At 41.1% G+C, this 21,277-nt stretch overlaps 1 protein-coding gene across 1 annotated transcript in view; it reads right to left on the reverse strand.

The window, feature by feature from the left end:
* RSPO3 (R-spondin 3) overlaps positions 1 to 21,277 on the reverse strand; it is a 63,704-nt gene that overhangs the window by 21,039 nt on the left and 21,388 nt on the right. The window contains exons 3-5 of the mRNA XM_032998118.2: positions 6,232 to 6,423; positions 4,600 to 4,746; positions 2,015 to 2,212 (exon numbers count right to left, since the gene is read on the reverse strand). Of these exons, the coding sequence (XP_032854009.2) occupies positions 2,015 to 2,212; positions 4,600 to 4,746; positions 6,232 to 6,423 (537 nt within the window). The remainder of the gene's footprint in view (positions 1 to 2,014; positions 2,213 to 4,599; positions 4,747 to 6,231; positions 6,424 to 21,277) is intronic.

Genomic DNA, 21,277 nt, shown 5'->3' on the forward strand with positions numbered 1-21,277 from the left:
GAATATTGAGGAGTATATAGTGGTGGATTTCAAAACATGAAAAAAAAAAAAATGGTTCTCAGACATACAAATCCCAAGGGCATGGATAGTTGGAACATAGGTTCCATCTTCCTGCATTTGTTTTGAAGGAATTGTCTACTGAGTATAAAACAGGCTAGAATATAGTCTGTGGATTGCTCAAAAGGAAGAAAAACCCCACCTTTATGCATAATGCAGAAAAAAAATATTAAAATGATTCATGATTGTGAATGAATTCTTGTGGTGCGCAGTATTTTTCAAGTATGGTTTGGCTCAGATCCCATAAAATAAGAATTGACAGTAAAATACATGACTAGTTTCTTCTAAATAACTGACTACACAAGAGCAGCAAGCATTTCTCAAAGAGAAATGACTTGTCCAATCTGAAGAGATTGCCAAATTGCCATAAGCAAATACACAATGTCATTATCACCTGAAAAAAAAAAAAAAAAAAAAAACACCAAAGTTTCACAGTTCCAAAATTACAATTCAGTCCTGTATTTTCAGCTCTGGCAAAAATTAGCTTTGGTAGAAAAAAACCCAGTGGGCTAATGAGAGTCTGTGTTTCAAGTTGTGCCACTGTACAGAAGCAGAAGCAATCATGAACATTTTGGACATAGTTTCTAAGCATAATGGAATACGTAAATAGCTTGCTTTGGCTGCTCCCCTGAGGCAGATACACCTCTCTACCTCTTCAAGGCACTGCCTGACACAAAGAGGAGGAGGTGACATCTACCTCGTATGTTCCCATAAATTAGTAGATCTCACCAGTTCTTGGGTGAGGGGGAGGCACCTGTAGCTATCCAGTTCAGAAGATCCTCCTTCTACCGTTATTTCCCTTCTCATGAGGTATATCCGTTGGGAACAAGCCAACCTTCAAAAGTCTTACAAGCTCCAAACACCTTTAACATTTCTGTAAGTAATCTACAGCACTTAACAATGAGACAGTAAGTTACTGCTTGGTACCGGCAGCTCATGGTGGGTCATGGATGTTCACACGGGGGGCAGTTGCTCCACCTGTTCCATGCATCCCCAAAAGGGGTAAAACCTTGCTTTTGAGCTGCGAGGAAAGGGGGAAATAGAAGTGGTGGGGAAATGGGAAGGATGGGGAAAATGGGAGGGATGGGGAAAAAGAAACATTCCATTGACACTTCTGTGCTAAACAGAATAATTGCACCAGGGACAGAGCAAGTAACTTCCCTTCTGCAACAAGGGGAGAAAAGTGAACAATGGAACAACAATCTCTACTGGGTGGAATTTGTATAAATTATTATTTGATAGACTTCTTAAGCATCTCCCAGTCTTAACATGTGGGATGCCATTCAGTAGGTGCCATGATGGGGAATAAGTCCAACAAGCCAGATCGCATGGAGGGGCGGTTCTGCTGGCATTCTTGCTTATTGGATGAAACCAAGTGGAGTTTCCCTTGGCTGCCACGCAGTGTTGTGGTCCTTCTCCCATGCTGGGACTCCGTGAGCCAGATGCAATGGCAGGATCAGGCCACATTGTTCAGCCACAGCTAGTGGAAAGAGTTGAGGGTGGGAGAGAGGCCACAGCACTGCAATTGCAAGAGTTATGGTCTTACCTATAGGGAAGCATGAAATAGGAATCGGTTTGGGAGAATCCCATGGTTGAAGTGTGAAACTTGTCTGCCTGACACCCAACAGACATCTCCCACCATGACATGTTTTACAATGGATCTTTTTGTTCTGAGCTCCACGTGCAACCCTTCACCGTAGCAGCTCTTTCAGCAGAACCGAGAGAATGTGCCTTCCCATCCAGCCCACCCTGTCCTCTCTAGATGACACAAAGATCATTTATTGAACAGCGTTAGGACTTTATTTACTCCAGGCAAGGGCACAGTTCTCTCCAGCCCAAAGAACACCACATCAATGGGAGCTTTGGTGAAGCCTGCAATTGAGGCCCAGGAATTCAGATGTGAGTTATTAAACAAGAACAATACCAATCTGATATTATGATGATGATAACGTGGTACCTTTTCCTTCCTTCTGACATCTCTTTCTTTGTACAATACATTTTCTGCTCTCGCTTGTAGCTGGGCAAGGATTGCCCCTTGCTGACGGATGCTGTACGATCTCTCTGACCCTTACTTCGTTTCCTCTTTTGAAACCACATGTTTTTCCTTTCTTTGTGCAAGGGCTCCATGGACTCCACTCACTAGCTTCACAGTGCACTGCAATAAACATAGGACAGGCTGAGCTTGGCCCATATCTTTTTGTATACACAATGCATACGGTACATTAATGTTATTCTGCATCAGCCTAAAGGTGGCAAAAATTAATGGAATTAATCAATATTTGCAGTAGTGAATTGACAGAAATTGGACTGCTGAAGATACACTGCACAAAATAATGTCAAATAATTATGTCAGTTACTATTTTGTACTCGCTGTTTTGTAACTCCATTCCTGAAATGGGGCAACAACAACATGATTGGTCTCAATGAAATCAGTTACTGGGGCTTGTTCTGGGATTGCTTTGGTTTTGTGGAGGTATAAATCCTTGTAGCTTCAGTGGAATTAAACTTTGGTCATGCCTATGTGAAAGGAGACTGAATTCATTGTGTCAAGCTGCTGCAGCTGGTCTCAAAATTATTGAATTTAGAGATCAAGAGAGTTATAAAGGACCAACTGATATCAAAAGGCATTACATTAAGAATCAAGTATCTTCGGTGACCTGCTGTTTGGTATTCATCTTGAATAGTGAAAGAGTGATTATCTGTAGCATATACAAGCTGTAAGTAGGCAAAGCAGAGGAGAATTTGGGTCTAGGGAGGAGTGCAATCTTTTCAGAAAAGTGTGGGTTACAGTTTATAAACAGCGATCTGAATGCGCATTCCATACTATTGGGAATTCAAAAGGTGTGCAGCTGGACACTTGTCCAAACAGTGTAGACAAAAATGGGAGTAACCTTAGAAGCTTAACAACATGCTCTTAATAACTATCCTTTTGTGCCATCTCCTCAGTATCCTTCTCTTGATAAAAGATAGTAAACATTTATATTTACTCTATGTTCACATGCGTGATTAAGACTATAAACCACTGCTGAAGATGAAAAGACTTCTCCCCCCTCTATAAGGGGGAATATATAAGTCAACATTTTTCCAGCTCCAGAATTTACCTCCAAATTCTTCAAAACCTAAATATATAACTGACCTCAGGCAATCTCTGAACCTTCCTCCAGTGAATTGTCATGTGGGTCATTTTGGTTTTCATATTACACTGGAGCTCTCCTGTTAAAATAATTGGCCTTCACGTGCACAAAAAGGTTCTGTTTTTCCTCCGTAGCTTTAAATGGCTTTTCCTAGTTGAGACTGACTCATTGTTAAAGCAGCTAAGCTTACAGCCCTTGGAAACAGCCATCAAGAAACAAAAATGATCCCCTGAATTTCTTTCAAAGATTAAAGTCTTTGCTTGAAAATAAAACCATAAAAACTATCACTACCACCTGAACTAATATATCTTTGAGAAGGAAAATGCCAAACTACTGTACATGATTTTTATTCCTGCATTACTTCCCCTCCAAAACATGCGATGCCAGGGAGAACTATGTGCATGATACTGTGGGGGAGGAGATTTCCATCATGGCCAGACTATGCCTAAGTGCTCCCTGGTTGCTGGTGGCTGAAGAGGTTACCGCTTCCACCGCAGTTTGCAGCCCTCAGCCGCCACAATTCACAGCCAGCGTACGAAAATAAGCTGAACCTTGCCGCAGCTTCAGCATGCCCATGGCAGGGGATGTCGACTGCAGCAGCCCAGAGGCAAATATAGCGCTCATCCTGCTTTCAGCCAGAGGGGTGGCAGAGGGATGGAGCAGACAGGTAGGTGTGGTGACCTCCAAAATTACCCCAGCATACATAATCAGAGCTTGTGACTCAGAGGTTGGAGACATACAGAAGCAGGTCTCTTCTCCGCAGCCAGTGAGTCACAGGACCAGTGTCACCAATCTCATTCCTTCAGTGACAGTGCCACACTATGTGGTGTTTTATTTTAACCCTCAGTTTCTGCAGTCAGGTGATTATGCACATATACTATTTTGGGGGTTGGGCTTTTTGGGGGGGAGTTTTTTTCTTAATGTTGTAGTTTCTAGCCTTCACCTTTGTGAAGCTAAGCTTCAAAATGTTGATGCATGCATGCTTTGAAGGCTCAGGTAGTACAAGGGAGCGAAAGCAAAGCAGTTAGTATTTTAATCTTTCAACTACATGTGGGATCTGGCTCAGGATTTTTGAACCTTTCACATGAGCGGTGCTGCATAACACCGTAACAGAGCAAGTAAGAGATGGATGTCATTCTACCTCAGGGCAGACGAACCAGGCTGCATTTCCTGAGGCAGAATTGCCCTCAGTGTCAAGGCTGTGCTTGTGGAGCACAAACGAGCTTATGTCTCTTGTGAAATGGCAGGCTTGGGGAAATACCTTGAGTTTGTCGTGCTGGGGAATACATCTTGTGATGCGGAATCTTTCCATTTAGGTTGCACTTTCCTGATGGTGTAACTGATACCCTCTTTAGATCTCCCATCCCCTGTGAGAAAACCAGGCAGGACATGGGAGGACCAGACTTACCGATGCTAGTGCACTCCATTGTGTGATTGTTGGCTTCCAGCCCATCAGGGCACTTTTCAAGGCACTTTCCACTGTATAAGTAAAACCCACTTTTACACTTTGTGCAGAAGTTTCTGGTGAAGCAGGTATCACAGTCAGCTTTACATTCTGAAATGCAAACAGTAAACAATAATGTTGTTGCTCTTTGTCACGAATTGCCATGGGCTCTGTCACATATACCAGAATCACACAATTCTAGCAATGTCAAGCAATCTTCAAAGGAAGCAAATTATATTTAGGTCTTCATGGCCTGCACACACAGTGGGGCCAGCCGCCAGTGACCTTGGCATGAATGAGGATTTAATAAGGATGGCCTGGTGCTGAATGGCCTCCCACTGCTTGTCTTCTTGCAGACCTATGCAAATGGGAGACAGAGCACAGCACATCAGAATAACAACATACTGCTTCTGCCCTACACTGACACAGCATAGGTACTAATTAACCCCACAGGATACAGGTACTGGGATGGTTCCACACTATCTATCTCCATTCATCCAGGAGAAATAAAAATGTGCCAGAATTCAGAATCTGCTTAAGACTGTTTTGGATCAACATATTTTTATTTTTTTAAATGACTCTGATATTCAATCAGATGTCCTGTAGTATTTCATGTATTCTCTATATGACTACCCAAATTGGCATTAGTGGTGTATTTCCCAGTTCTCAAATATTTTTTTAAAAGAAATACATAAAAACTTGTGTATGGCACAGCTCATGTCTGATATGCAAGGCCACACACTACTAAAAAGTGAGCAAATGCTTTACAGTGTCAAGTTACTGTGTAAAACTTTACTCTGGGGTCCATTCATTAAATAACTTTTATTACCAGGTAAAAACTGGGAGAGTTGCTTGGCTGTCGCTCTTATGATTTTATATCACCTGTGGGATTAAAAACAATGAATTCAACAACAAAAAGAGGAGTGGGGAGGACATTGTGATCTCTTCCAGTTCATTTATGGTTCAAAATACATAGTGAGGTCAAAATGTTGCCTGCGCAGTAAGGATTAGAGTTGGGTTCTCTGTCTCCCAGCCCAGAAGCAACACAAATCGGTAATTTTCCCCAACTCACCTGGCCAGCTGCTACAGGCATTTAGAGGACTACACTGAGAGTGAGAGAAGCTATAAAGAGACCAGGGCAAGCCGCATCTCCGAAGAATGCCACCCGCCATCTCCTCTCGCTGTCGCAGGGCTCAGGCGGGCCAGGGCAGCGGGTTCAATGCCTCCAGCCGCCGAGGTTGGGCGACCCTCGGCCCCCGCTCTGCGGAGCTGCCGCCGCTCCCTCCCGCTGCTGGAGAGCCGTGCCTGGCACCCACCGGTGCTGCCCTTCCGCGTGGAGGTGTGGAGGGGACACCACCACCCGGGTCCTAGGCAGGTCGATCCCGCAGAGCCGCGATCCTTGAGCTTTAGGCCGTTTTGTGATCTTTCGCCTTAACTTCCCGCTCGGGTTAATATTTGCGGCAGTACTGTACAAGAACTGAACAAATAAAGACACGGCCTCTCTGTCTGCTTCTCTGTTGACTTGATTCCTAAGGGGACACAGCATTCAAGAGAGAACAAACAAATCCATGTGCTTCCCCGTTCCCCAGCACTTACTTGCACACTTATTAATGTCAGGATACCGTGTCCCATAGTATCCGCTTGGACACGAGGAAAGACATACTCCGATCTGTTTCATGCCAATCCTCTCCAGAACAAAAAAGAGCCTGGGCTTACACGACAGGCATCCGTTGTAGTCAGAACATGTAGCACACCCTCCTTGGCAACCCTGGCTCACGTTAGGATGCACTGAGAAGACAAGCATTAAAAAAAAAAAAGAAACCAAAAAAACAAAACAGAGAACAAAATATTAGACAAGACCATGAAATAATGGTTCCTCTGTACTTGGTAGTGTGGACCATCGACCTCTCTGACAGCTCTTAAAGATTGCTTCATTTTTCCTGTGTCTCTTAAGACTTGACATTTCATTTCAGAGATTATTTCATCTGCATAAAAATGAGAGTCTCAGCTGATGTGCTCACATCTTGCAGAAATAGCTAACAACAAATTATATTTGAAATGGATTCTATGGAACAGCGGCATCCTAGAGAACAGTTATTTTTCTTTTAGTTATTTTCAGCGGCTTTTCTGCTTTGTATGCACTTGTCTCAGCAGATAAATACAAGTTCACTTATCTTTGCTTTTCCTAGCTGGATGATTAAAAATCAACCTAGTGTATAATTTCCTTCATTGACTAAATGCCATTTGATTAAGTTCTGCTGTGCAGGAATATGGCCTTGTAAGATCTGATGCTAATTTGCCTTAATAAAAAGACACGGGAGATCCATCCTTCTCACCCTCCTTCTTTCCCTGGAATGTTCTCTCTGGCATGTTTTTAATCTCTAACAATTACAACCTGATGTTCAGACTTAACTGTGGCATTTACCCTGCTCCAGTCCCAGCATGGAGCATAGGTAGGATTATATTTGCCTTTCAATTGAATTGTTCTGATTCTTCAGACAAGGAAAGGAAAACTTACTGCACTCACTGCTTAAGTCTATTCTGTTCTTCTTTAGGGCCTTCAGGGTAGCAGAAGAGAGGGTGCTATTGCAGACTATATTTTCAGTAGCTGACATTGATGAGTGTATTACTTCTTAGTCATAGAGAATAATGTTTTGCATCTTCCTGTACCTTAGAAGTTTTTACCTACTTTTAATTCCTTCTTGGTTGTGTTCTTAAATAGGAATTGAATCTGAAAAATAATTAAGTGTCACACAGCTCTAGACCCTGTGTCCCCTCTTTTTTGGCCTCATCTTATATGAAAAACGTAGGCATTTTTCTGTTAGCTTTCATCTCTCAACCTGACACATCTGATTATATTTCATATGTAAGAGCAGTTCAGCCCTCATTTACATTTGTAAATCCTATTTGTAAATACTACTGACTTCCTGTTGCACCTTCTCCCCAGACCAGTGGTAATTTTATAAATAAGCACATGCCATAATTTGATTGTCTATTTTAGTGTTTTGATTTTATTTTTATCTGCAGACACTGATAAATAGCTTGCATACACAATGAACTTGCTTTCGTCAGCTCCCTTCCGTGGACCCCTTGGGGACAGACCAGAAGCCCATATGGACCCATGGCTTACAGGCTGAAAGCCACCACTCGCTGCTATAGCTCAGGGGAGTTTGCCTGGTGGCAGGAAAGTTCAGGAATACCTCTGTACTTTGTTCACTTACAGTTCTGGCAGAAAAGACACAGCCCATGAATGGGAAAAGCACTCCTCTATGCTCTGAGGTTTCAATGACCAATCCCGCAATCTGAGAAACCTCAGAGGGAGTTCAAGTTCACTTCTCCTCTTTCATTAATAGAATGAGGAATGAGGGTTATTTCTCTCAGTAGGGCTGGACACGTAGGAGAAGAGCAAACTTTGGCCCTGCTGTGGACAAACAATTTCAATGAGAATATAAGAACCTAATTCTCTGTGCCCCCTGAGGCACGCACTTTGTAGAACAACTTGGAGGAAAGTGTTTTTACCACCAGGACGCACCACTACTATGAGAATAAATTGCATCCTACATAGTGAGAAGCTGCAACCCCAATTCAGTGATCAGTCTTGCTTTCACTAGACTGTTGAAGTACCGAGTGCTCAATAAGTATAGCATATTTTTTTCTGAGAAGATTACAAAGATACAGAGTATATTGATTTTGAAATTAAGAGCCTGAAAAATTTGCTTTCTTTTTGAAGTTAAGTAAATGAAAATGTCCTTGTCTCTCTCTCCCCTGTCTTGTGGCTCTTGTATGAAGCTACTTTCAAAGGCAGACACAGTAACGTGATCTAAGAAGCTGACATTATTTAAAAACTATCCGTGACTTTCCTTCATTAAGTCTGACAGAGAGAAGAAAAAGCAGCTGAAATACAAAATATTTGTCATCAAAGCTGCTATATAAAATATGGATGATCACTTTTGATGAGAAACATATTATGTGTGAGCACCTGTGACACATCATTATGAATAGATTCTCTTGACACAGAAAACATTATGTGCAACTGCTCTGAGGTCAAGCTGTGTGTGTGAGCCCTTGAGACAGGCAATACTTTATTACCAAAAGATGATAATTCTCTATAGCAAAGATCCATTACATGGCCAATTTCCATCTCCCCTTTAACTCCATAAATATTAAGTATAAAATAAAATGTACTCCTAGCCATTTTCTGCCTCCTTTCATGCATCCCAGATACATCTCATGCAAATAACATGGCAAAAAAAAGAAAGCCTGTAGTTCCAAATGGAGAATCATATTGTTAGTATTCCAGAGCAAGGAATAAGTTAAAATACATAAGTCAAACTCTGTTTAAAGGTTGATTTCATGCCATGCTATAACTCAACATGTGAAGCAAAACAAGCTCCTGTTCTTGGATATGCATTGAGCAAAATTCTCATTGAAAATTCAGAATTTACATTTTAAATGAAGAAAAACATTTTTTCTCTTATAAGTTATTAAAGGGATCCTTTTTTTGATTGTTTCCTATTGTGCCTGACAATTCTTTGAGCCCTGTATCTGTGTAATGAAACTGTCTTTCATTGCGCTTGCTCTGAATGCTAGGTAGACCCTTATTCTGGCTTGGGCAAGAAGCAAATCAGGGACACCTGAGTGCTCCAGAAATTGGTACTGTTTGAAAGCACAGGACTGGGCTTTGTCATTGAACCTGGAAGAAAATAAGTGGTGGAGGAGAAATATTTGTGTCTAGAAAATGAGATAGCATGTTTGAAATAAAGCATCTCCAAGCTCCAGCTGGAGATCTCATTCTTGTTACCTCTCAGCCTCCTCCTTCTCTGGTTCAGGCCCAGGTGCTTGACTGAGCCCTGCAATGTAGGGCCCAGTCCCTCCCCTCCTGTGGCTGCCAAGTAGGATAGCAGGGATTCCAGAAGGAAACAGGGCAATCTCAGGCTCTGAAAAATCTTTCTGCCACCGGGAGGGGACTTATCACTGCTGGGTACAGACCTAGCCTGTACTATTCCTCTCTGCAGCAGGATGTTAGTGCCTGCAGATCTCAAGCACTTTAGCAACTGCATACTATAACCACAAGGAAGCAACCAGAAGTTTAACCTTTTTTTTTTTTTTTTTTTTTTCCCCATATCAGACACTGTGAGCTCAGAATTTAAGTGATGTGCTGCAACAAGCTGGGAACATAAAACCCATCTGATGAAATCCAGCCATGGTATACCTGGTGTAAGCATTGCTTCTCCTATACTTGGGTCAACAGTAGAAATGGGTAAGTAATGTGTATCCACTTTAAGAAATGCTTTGAAGTTTACAGGTGAAAAAGCACTAGGAAAGCACAGACCACTCCTGTTAGACGCAAGTTTTAGATGTGGTGAGTGGGGCAGAGAGAGGTGCAGTCTCTTGGCAGAGAGGCAGGCGCTGTGGCCTCATAGGTTAGAGCACTTGTTGCAGAACCAGGAGGTCTGGGCTTTAGAATTGCAAGTAGGCTCAAGAAATGCTCTTGCTTGTAAACACTTGGTCTTTGGTGTAACCTGCTCCATTATAAGGACAAATACAATGAAATATAAAAAATTCTTCACAACCCTCAGAACTGACTTGGATGAGGATGAACTGTTCTATGAATGGGCTGTTAGGAGCAGTGTCTGCCATTAGAGATGACCCTACCAGACATCGAGCAGTCTGTCTTCTTGTATTCAAACACTCTTTGAGCACAGTGAAATCCTAGACTCTCAAGGATGGAAAATACAGCACAGCAATGGCCAAAGCAAGTAGTGGGAGCACAGAGACTCACAGACAAGTTCTTCCCCATCTCTTGCACAAGTGTCAGCCAGGCCTGCTGACTCAGCAGGTGCAAAGTATGTACGTGCAGGCTCATGACTGGCTTTACATCCAGAATCCATCCTTCCATTTTTCTTTTTATAAAACCTAAATAGCGGTGATCAGAGAAGACTCTTAAGTTCATCTTGAAGTATTCTCTTCCCCTGCCTGGCTTTAAGCCCTTTTTGGCTTGGAGGCCTTTTTTTGAGCAAGCTGTTTGTCCAGATATTAGTTTTAAACCTCATTAACAAATGAAATCACTGGGGATTTTCTTTTCTCAGAATATTTTCCAAATCCCTGCTCTGGAAACAATGAGTTGTGGTCTCTCTGTTAAAAATAGAAAGTTAGGGAAAAGGAGCTAAATTTGAATCTGAACTTTCAACAATGAGACGATAGGAGATTTTGACAGGATGCAGCAAATAAATTCTAAAACCTTTGCAATTGATTTTTTCTATCAGTTTTACTTTATATATAGATTAAAATTTATGGGATTAAAAAAAGAAAATAAGAAAATGCAGGAGGAATCCAGGTGGGTGTATTATCCGACAGTCTGAAAAGTTTCTGAAAAGCTCAGGGTAGAAGAATATTTTTCACCCATTTGCTGCAGCTGAAGTGCACTCTCATCACCAATTTTCAACGACAAGATGTCCATTTAGAGGCTTGCTCTTGAAATGGATGTGCTAGATAGTTGAAATCTATCCCTGCTAAGAGAGCTGCTGCTACTCCTGGTTTCTCGGGCTTGTGCGTTCTCACAGGAAATATTTTCACAGCAGAGCTGCTCTGGAATTCAGCCTCCCCAGTGGGGCTGCCCCTCGCCGTGAGACCCAGGTCCTGCCTTGGCTTTACCCACCCTGCAGCACCCGCGCTGGCACCAGCCCTTCTTTTTGGGGAGGGGATTTGGGATGGGATATCCCATGGGTTCTCGTGTTGCTTAATTGCTCTCTGCGCTTACTGCTGTTCATTTCTCACTCTCTCGCCTAGCGCAAAGCAGCTGCCTGTGGCAGTGGCCTGACAACAATACTTCATGTAAAGCAGAGCTACTTTTAATCATGCGGACCATCCTTTAGGCAAACAGCATTTGGCAGTGAGCTCTTCTAATGAGAAAGTCATTAAGGAATTCAGTTTGCAAACCACAGCGTATTTCCTCAGACTCTTTCTTGGACGGTGTTTCTCTGTGTGGAAATGCGTTAGAAGCAGAACAGATAATGGCGGGGCAAAAACACTGAAACAACGTGTAGGTAACATGCAGTGCAGAGCAAGGAGAAAGCCCAGGAGTGGTGGGACAGCCCTGGAGAGCTGGGTTTGATAAGTTTCAATTATCACTGCTAAATAGATTGCCGGCCTGGGCCAAGATGAAACCTGAACTCAGTCTTGCAGGCTAAGCTCTCCTTGATCGCTTGGCCTTAAGTCATCCACAGGGATGCAAGGGAATTGATTTGTCATGATGGAGCAGCAGCTGGGCTCTGTGGGGGAGAAGACCCATAGACGGCAATTGCTACATTGGATTGGCCATAAGTTTTGTAGGATACAACCAAACCACTGGTGATAGCTGAGGAATGTGGACTCTCCATCCAGATGCCCCTGGATCTACAGGAGTCTGAGACATCCTTGAAGGGAGAGGCAGCCACAAAGGGAGCAAAGAGGAAAAGTCAGTCTAAAAGTCAACTGTTAAAGGCTTAATGTCTTCTATTTCTCTTTGTGATTTGTGCTTCACAGATACTTTAAGATTTCTTTCTAAGATGATGGTAACTCCTCCAGGGTTTTACTTCAATTTTACTTCAGAGCATTGCTGCCTTCTATGGTACACAACACATTACAAAAAAGATCCTCAAGTGTCCTCCTGTGTTTTGAAGGAAAAAGATCCCATAAGGCCTGAAAAAAAATTTCCTCAAACATCTACCTGGCCTGGCAGAATATTTTCCTACTCAAGAGGCACCTTCCATCCAAAGGAAAAGAAACCAACCTATTTTGTTTACCAAGTGTTAACAGTTCAAAAGAGCAACAGAGTCATGAGTGTGGGACTGTCCCACAGTCTCAGGGAGTATCCATAACCGTTTTGTAGTGGTGTCTACAAGCAAGGCAGCCCTCAGCCCAAATGGCCAAGATTTCACTGGGGAACGCCTCATCATTATTAAACACATGTCTGGCAAAGTGATCCTGAAAATTAAGTATACTGGCTGCCAGAACACATTTCCCCTGAATTTGGTTAGAAAGAGCATCAATAGGCTGAAAAATCTCACCAGGGGTGCAGAGTTTTATGCAGTCTCCTAGCATCTTCAGCACAACAGAAATCAGCCACAGCAACCACAAATGGCTCCTTCTCATTCCAGAGAGTTTTGTAAATAAACTGAAAAATTCTTTTCATGGAGAGAGAAAGGAAATTGACTTTTTTTTTCCCACGTACTATGGAGCACCACCAAAATTCAGGGATCCAGGAAGTTTAACCAGCATAGGAACCAAAGAGGATCCCTGAGGCAAGTTAGTAGTGATGGTAAAGGCAGCACCAGGTCACGCAATAGCTTCTCACATCAAGTTCTAAATCCTATAAGCAACTACAGGTCTTACTTTTAGAGTCAGCAGTAGTTGTTTCCAAATACCCAGCCTTTGAGACTATACATTATGAATCTTCCCTAAAACTGGAAAACTGAATTACATTATCTCCTCCTTACTGTCTAGATAAGATGACCTGTAATAGAAGGGAAAGTATGTGATCTATAATGTGTAGTAACCTAATAGTTGTATAACCAACATGTCATGATACTTGTCAGTCTTAGCTACTTGCAAGTAAAGCATCTGTGCCAAGAGGAAAAAAGGAGGCGTGAGTTTTGGAAAGAGGTTATATTTGATGTACATATATTTAGACAGTATTTTAATATTCTAATCCTGCAAGATACCATCATGAAGATTCCCAGTTGATTATACACTGTATGCACACAGAACTCTAAAAACAAAGTTGTCAACATCATTGTGACTCCCATGATTCCCAAATCTCTTCCCTGTAAAAGACGTGTGCTTCTATCAAGTAAAAAAGCACAGCTGTATATTGCACTTCCTCATTCTTTGAAATATTCAGTCTTTTTCTGCTTGATACTAGAGTTCCATTTATCATTCACATGTTTCTAGCAAAGCTCCAAGGTGCCCATGTTGTCCTGGTGGCAGCAGAGCCTGTCCCCCCAGTTTGCTTCTCCCCTTTTGTCACTTTAGCATACTAGAGACTGTTATTGTTGCGTATTACACAGATGCTCATGTACTTCCAAGCTGTATAAGGATCACTCAGCTCATACTGTCAACATTACACAACTACAGTAGCATTTGCAAGTTTCTTGTTTCCCACAGGGTCTTTTGAGACCAGAGCTTTTCTCTCAAAGTTTTGTTTCAGAAACCACAGAAAGAACAGCAGGATGTAACAGATTTTACTTTCCATGCTGGGGACTAGGGAGAAGGGTTTAGACAGTAAAATCCTGTAATCCCATGTTGCAGCTATGATTTTCTACTACCATGTTTACAGCATTAAAAAATTAATAAGCCAGACAGCAAGCCAGCCCACTGCCTTGGCATTGCTCAGATGTGCCTTTGGTCAATTACTTAATATACTCTCAATTTTGTATATTTTCCTAAGTGGAACTGATCAAAAATTTGTACTGAATGAAATAATCTTTTCTGTGTAACGATTAAATTCATACCATACTGAAGCTAACTAAAAGCCCCAAAGTATGTTGTTTGCAGTGGAACTGTTCTGGACTGATGCCTGCAAACATTGAAGTGGAACCTGTCTCTTTACATTCAAGTCTCACATCAAAATTTGAACCCAGAGTATAGATACTAAGGAGTATCACAGTGCTGGAAGGTCTCTTCAAACTGTTTTCTACCATTTGTGACAAGAGGAAACTCTAATCTCAAATTTTCATAAAGGAATAATGGTAAATTCTTTGGACTGACCAGACCATCCATCTGTCTGAGACACAAATTACTGTCTAAAATTCCAAATTTAAATTAATGATTAAAATACTAGCTCTAGTGACTGCTTCTCTGTAGTGCTGTGTAGTGATGCATCTTCTATCAACACTTAGCAAATGCTGACCCAAGTGTTTTCACCTTTCTGTCATGCCAGTGGGATCCACGCCAGTCTAAAAAAGAGAAGTTAAAGTTTTTTGAGTGCAAGGTATGAACAGTATTATATGAAACTAAATTAAACTCTGATGGAAAACAGACAAGAGACTTTATCACTAGTCAGCTCGGACTCACTGATGGAAGTCCTGGCCCACCAAAGTCAACGGCAAAACTCCTGCAAACAGATGAGGGTGAGGATTTCACTAATTTGTTAATCGAAGTTAGGGTAGTCCATGGTTTGGAGTACAGTTATCTGTTTTTTAGAGGGCAATGTGATTGGATGGCCTGTTTTGATTGGGATTAAGTAATGGAACGGGTGAGATTTTAGGCATCTGATTTCTGAGAAACTGACTCAGTTCAACAGCTCCTCGTGCCTGGCTCTTCTTGTGAAGTAACTATGAATGGCACGTACTTAGGGCTTGTTTCATCACCCCTTCTGCACGCTGCCCTCCCTTTGAAGTCTGAGCCTTCCCCTCCCAACCAGCTTTGCTGCCTCACACACTGACCCACATGAAAGAAATTTAGCACTCACACCAAGCATCATTCACTTCCCCAAAACCGTAATACATCTAACATCATTGCAGTGATACACAGCAGGCCGTTTACAGTCAAGCTGAAGTCATGCTAGGAAGTATTTGAGCTGAATAATTGGGGTGCTGGTGATGAAATCAAGGCAATCGTTCATTTTGTGCCTAAGCAGGGATACAGTTCATTTTTCGTATGGTGGTGTACCACCACCTCTCTGAGGCTTTGCACACCAATCAGCTCAGTTGATTGCAAGAGAAAATGAATTTAAATGAATCAAGACTGATTTTTTTCTTGTTGTTGTTTTGGTGTGGTTTTTTTTTTTGTTTGATTGTTTTGGGGTTTTTGGGGGGCTTTTGTTTTGTTTTGTTGTTTGTTTGGGGTTTTTGTGTGTGTGTGTGTGGTTTGTTTTTTTTTTTTTTTTAATGTAACATCTATAAGAGTATGTTCTTTACCCCCAAACCAATTACCAGTAAAACGCTAACATACCAGCCTTTCCAGGTAGTTAAATTAATTGAAAGCTTATGCACAGGCTGTATTTGAAAACAGAAGCTGCAGACTGTGCGGGGTTGTTAGTGACTGCTGCAGCCAGCGGTGCCACAGACGGGGTGAGCTCCAAGCTGCCACACAGGTAAATGGCAGGCAGCACCATCGTGGCCCCAGCGGTCAGCAAGCCAAGTGATCACAGCTTTGCCTCTAAAGCTAGTCTGACTGCAGCATTCCTACTGTGTGCGTTAGCATCAGGAAGAGGTCAGGGCAGAGGCCAAAATGCCCTCTTGTCCCCTTGCTGCCGCTTCCCCATGGCTGCTGGGTCAATGCAAGATGAAGCCAGGATCCCTCATTCCCACCTTCACCCGCACTCCTCCCACTACGAGAAGACCTATGGCCACCACCTCCCTTGCATCCTAAGGCTGAAAGCTGCCAGGGTGCTCTGGCCTCTTGAGGATGCCCTGGAGAGGATGTGCAGCAACCAGAAAATCAGTTTAATTGATTAAAGGTCTCTGTGAATGTTTTGCTCTGCTCCGATGCCTGCCTGTAAGGATCACACCTATAGGGGATGACAGGAATGCTATTTCACAAGGATTTTCAAAAGTGTGATTCATGCAAAATTGCCATAAAATGCAAAAGTTTATTAAATAGTCCACAAAAGATTTGAAGATAATTTGTTTCACTTTGTTGGGAATACTTGGTTTCAGTTATTTGAAAAAAATATTGACAAAATTATGTCAATTTTTTTTACAAAATATTTCTCTTTTTAAAGGTGATTAGTTCTAATAGGATTTTGTTTTGTCAATGCTTTTCCAAGTGGCTTTAATTTGAAATAGCAATAATAATAATATAAAGGTGATAAGGAGTGGTAAGATACAGAATTTCAATTCAAAAGAAAAAGGAAATTCTAAAGTAAAACAATAAATAAACTGAGGCCACCTATTGACAATACTAGGTAAAGAAAAACAAGCAAACAAATTTATATGATTATATATAAAACCAATAATTAAATATACAGGAAATTTAGGGTTATTGTTATGAGTGTTATTAAACATTTTATAGTAAGAACTGTAAAGTCAAAGGTTTTGAAGCCACTTTGATGTTTTTCTACAACAGCAAAAAAAATATGAAAAAAAAAATCTTATGTGTCTTTTAAACCAGTTTAACCTAAACTGAAGATAAAAACATTTAGAAAGATTAAGGGCTAATCTATGAATTATAACTTTTAGGGATGACTGGTTTTTATTTGTCTGATACATTATTTATTATTGGTGATGCATATCTGAAGTGATATCTGACACTTTTTATGCACATTTGAACAAGAAGTCTCAAAAATATACTTTTGCTAAAGTATTTCACCAGTAACAATGGTATAAGAGTCACATAATTTAGACTTGATCACAGCAGCATCCTGAGGGTGCATATTTAACCTTACACTGCACGTGCAAGTACAGATTTGTGAGACAACTCTTCCTACCCAACCTACTGCACAATGAAACGATCCATTTGCTGTTTTGTGGCCTGAGAGCTGCTTTTTCAGGTGTTGGATGCCTTAGCCAGCTTGCAAAATATCCTTGGCACTTTGCAACAGTGCTCCGTTGAAGAACATTTTTCTAATAACTGCATTAATGAGGAAGAGAAGACTGTTAAGTTCTGTTTTGTCATGCTGTAAAATAATTAAGTTAAGCCGATGCAGAATAAATGATAGAAATAGAACCCATTACTGCAAATAGAGCTGTCAAATATAAGTTATACCAACAATTAGTTAGGCTTCGGTGAAAACCAAACATCCCCTAGATATTAGAAAAACATGAAATCACAGCAGTTATTTTTAAAGCATCCAATGTGATGAATATTTGGCAGCTTGACTGGTGGCTAGTGGCTTGCGGCACCACGTTGGGCTGCCATGAGACAGGACTCGGATATGAGATGACCGCAACAACACCACTCCAAATGCTGGGCTGCTGCAGCAAAAATTGTGATAAAAAATGACACAAGCAGATGCCAAAATGCAATAAGTGAAAGGGAAGAGTGAACTGTGCCCTAGTACGAAAACATCCTTCTTAACTGACTCCTTGACCCCATGGAATTGCATGAAGCAAGTCAAACAATTTGATCTCACAGAAAGGTAGCAGTTCCCCACAGGTTACATGCCCCCAGTGACAGCAAACAAAATTGTATGTATGGGGGATTCTGTCCTGGGGTAGAGTGATGGACCCAGTTATCAACCTGTAATCTGTAGACCACCAGAGGTCTGCATAATGTTAGAAATGAGGAAAAATGGTTGTGATGTTATCAGTTCCCCATCCTCAAAGCAAACATGTACACAGTCCAATATAGATAAAAAAGAAACAAATAACATGAAAAAAAAAAAAAAAAAAAGGCAATAGGTGAACTTCCAACGTCTAGTTACTTGGTCTTTTTCTATATTTGAAACTCCCCTAATAGCACCACTGAGTTATGTGCTTTTGGAGAAAGATAGGGGTTCTTGGATTTGAAGGTTGATGAAGTTGCCTGCTTCTGGTTCCTTTCTAGCATTGGAAAGTTGGAAGTATTAGCATCTGCATTTTCAAACCCAGGGCCTCCAGTGAGACAACTAGTCTTCTACTTCATTCCTGAGTACATAACCTGATTTTCAGAGTGCCTGTGGAAGGTGCAGGTGGTCAGAGATCTGAAAATGCAGCTATTTATTTAGGAGGCCAATCAAAGGATTGCTGCTTCACTTCTAGAGCCAAATTTAAAAGTTTTGGCCTCGTCATCTTTGGGCTTCAATTTCTTCATCTGCAAAGGAGAAATGATACCTATCTCTTAGGAGTGTTGAGGTGTTTAATTCATGGATGTTTACAATATGTCCTCAGTTTTGGCTGAAATTCCTGGCTTCTTTGCATATGCAAGCCTTCATGTGCAATTCTCTTCCTAGCACCACATGAAACCTTGCTTTATACGGGATTCTCTCGTATACATCAGATTGTTATGAACACAACTACCAAGTCATGGGTGCAAGTGTGGTAGCAATTTGTTGTAGTCACTTGCACAACCTTTCCGTGCACAGATTTCAAAGGCAGACTAAGACAAATTGAGAAGCCAGTTCTTTTAACTTTCTGATTTCTGCTCTGGCTGAAGAGATTAGATTATTGGAAAACATGCTATTAGCACTGGCTTGCGGCCAAAGGTTCTGCTATGCATTCTGCAAGGGGTGCTGTACTCGCTGTAAATTAAGGAAAAGAGCTGGGTAAGTTACTCCAGCGAGGAATGTTCCCTTTGGGAATTGTCCACAGCAAATGAGAGCTGTGGTTGGTAAGCAAAGAGCAACAGGGAGAAGAAAAATAACAAAAAAGGTCAGAAATTTCAGGGAAATAAAAGGCCTTTTTTCTCCTCTATACTCAGCACCAAGTTAACAAGCTTTAATGTTTGTTGATCCCTTTTATGCTACTTTCTGCATACCCAGACCCAACTGAAAAAAAAAAACAACAAATCAAACAACTACCATGTAAACCCATGTTTAAATTCCTCCCCATTCAAAAAAGCACATTGGCATATGGTTACCTTCACACATGTGCTACAGACCCTTGACTTCAATTAGACTTAAATACCTGATTAAAATTAAGGACACATTCTTGAATAGAGGCTCTTGTGCTTGGAGCAGACACATATCTTCTTGAAATAGGCAAAAGCCTAAATTTTAACATACTAACTTTGAAACAAATGCCTTGAATATCTCAGCCATTAACTAATTCAAAGTTTAAACTATTTTTTTATTTTTTAACTTTTCAATACTTTTAGGTAATTCTGTAGTAGAGAAAATAAAATATCAAATATTTCTAACATAATCACTACATTTTCATGGTGTTCCAGAAGGCAAAACCTTTATTCTTTTCTCCTTTTTTAAAAGAATTAAAAAAATAAATTATCCTCCTGAATTCTGCATGGAAAAGTATAACTATGTGAATTCAAAAGGCTTATGAAAGGCTTATGGTACTACTTTACTTTATAAACTTTTTAAAATTAATGTTCATGCATTTTAAATCACTACCATTATATCTGGGAGTAAGATCCCTACAGTGCTTGGAGTTAGCAGCCCTGTTTCTTTGTGTCTCAGCAGGAGACCCAACACAGATGATAATTTCATTGCTTTTTTAACATAAAGATTTTCACCTTTGAGATTATTAAATAATTTTATAAGGGGCTACTAAAGTATATCCTAATAGGAAAAAAAACATATTGCTTTGATTTCAGTAAGAATCAAACTGATGCTCTGTAAAAGGAGAGACTCATAGCCTGTTCATTAATCTCTAAAGTATCTTTTTCAGTTTAAATCTGCTGTTTACTATGTAATACTTTCCATACCAACGTTATATGTAACACTCCATATGGAAAAAAGCCAGTACAACAAAGGTGTTCTCACAGAAAATTAGAAAGAGGTGTTCAAAGGGAAGCCAAGTGAAAAGGAGGCCAAATGATCAGGGAAAATGATTACAAAGCTTTTCACGGACATGTGAAAAAGAGAGTAAATATAATTATTGCAAACTGTATTGTGATTTCAACCATCCTTAAAAACCCCTGAGAACATGATATAATCACATAGCAACAGCAGCAGTAAGACTCCAAATACATGTGCAGTTCTGTAGGACCTTTCACCCTGTGGTCCTCAAGGCTCTTTGTAGCAATCACGTAAGAAGCAGCTTCATGATGTAAGTAAATGCTTCAGGGGTCACATTACTTTTCTCTTAGCCGACCACGGCAGCTCTTTAACAAACACATGCTTGGAGAAGAAACGGAACACACCTCCTGTTTGATAGTTGCTATAAGCAGTCTGAACCGAGACATTTGGGGAATCTTTAGGGCTGAAATTGCAGCTCTTACCAGCAAACCCAGCCTGACTGCTACTGGCCTTATTGTGCTTTATATTGCAAGGAGGAGGCGCAGCCATCCTGATGCCCATGCTGAAACAATAGCTCAGTACTAGGGATTCAGAAGGGCCAGTGCGGCACCTCACTGCTGTTTTCTTCCTCTGAAGATCTCTAAGCTTTGAAGTGTCTTGGTGCTACATAATGCCTGAGAGCTGCTGGTGGCCAGTGGGGCATAGGCAAGGGGAAAGTGGCACTGGGATGTCTTCATGGTCTTCAATTCCATCAGGAACACAGTCGCTTGGTCACAACGTAGGAACAGCACTGTGGTAGACCCTGCTCTATTTCTTCTGTTATGACTTTATAAACAAAGAACTGCTTCACGAAAGCTTAGCACCAAAAGAGTTACACTGGCATGGAACAGTCATGCCTGTTCTTAGAGATAAAAGAAACATAGTAAAACTACATCTAGTTTTGTGGATTGTTTTCTCCAAAGCCAGCCTTGCCTGAGTCACACTCTACAACAGCAACTCTTTCTCTAGGTGGAAAAAAAGTCAGTCTGTCATTAAGCGTTCCTCCTAAAATATCAGATGCTATAAGGCTATCTGCTACTAGAAGTAAAGATACAATGGATCAGAGGTTGGAAATGAGCCTCAGTGAGTCTCAGCTGCATTATCCAAGAAAGATTTCAGAAAGCCTTGGTAGTTGAAGCATTGCAATAGTCTCAGGAAGGCAGTACCATTTCAGTTGCATGGATGATTCAAAAAAGAGGTCAGACATCTTTCTAAAATCATGCTGTAGTTTAACCATAACTTATTGTGCCTGAGAAAGCAACCATTGAGTGGGTCTTACAGTTTTTGCTA

Source organism: Tyto alba, unplaced genomic scaffold (genome assembly GCF_018691265.1).
Source record: "Tyto alba isolate M040663 unplaced genomic scaffold, T.alba_DEE_v4.0 Super-Scaffold_22, whole genome shotgun sequence".
In the NCBI taxonomy this organism is placed as follows: domain Eukaryota; kingdom Metazoa; phylum Chordata; class Aves; order Strigiformes; family Tytonidae; genus Tyto; species Tyto alba.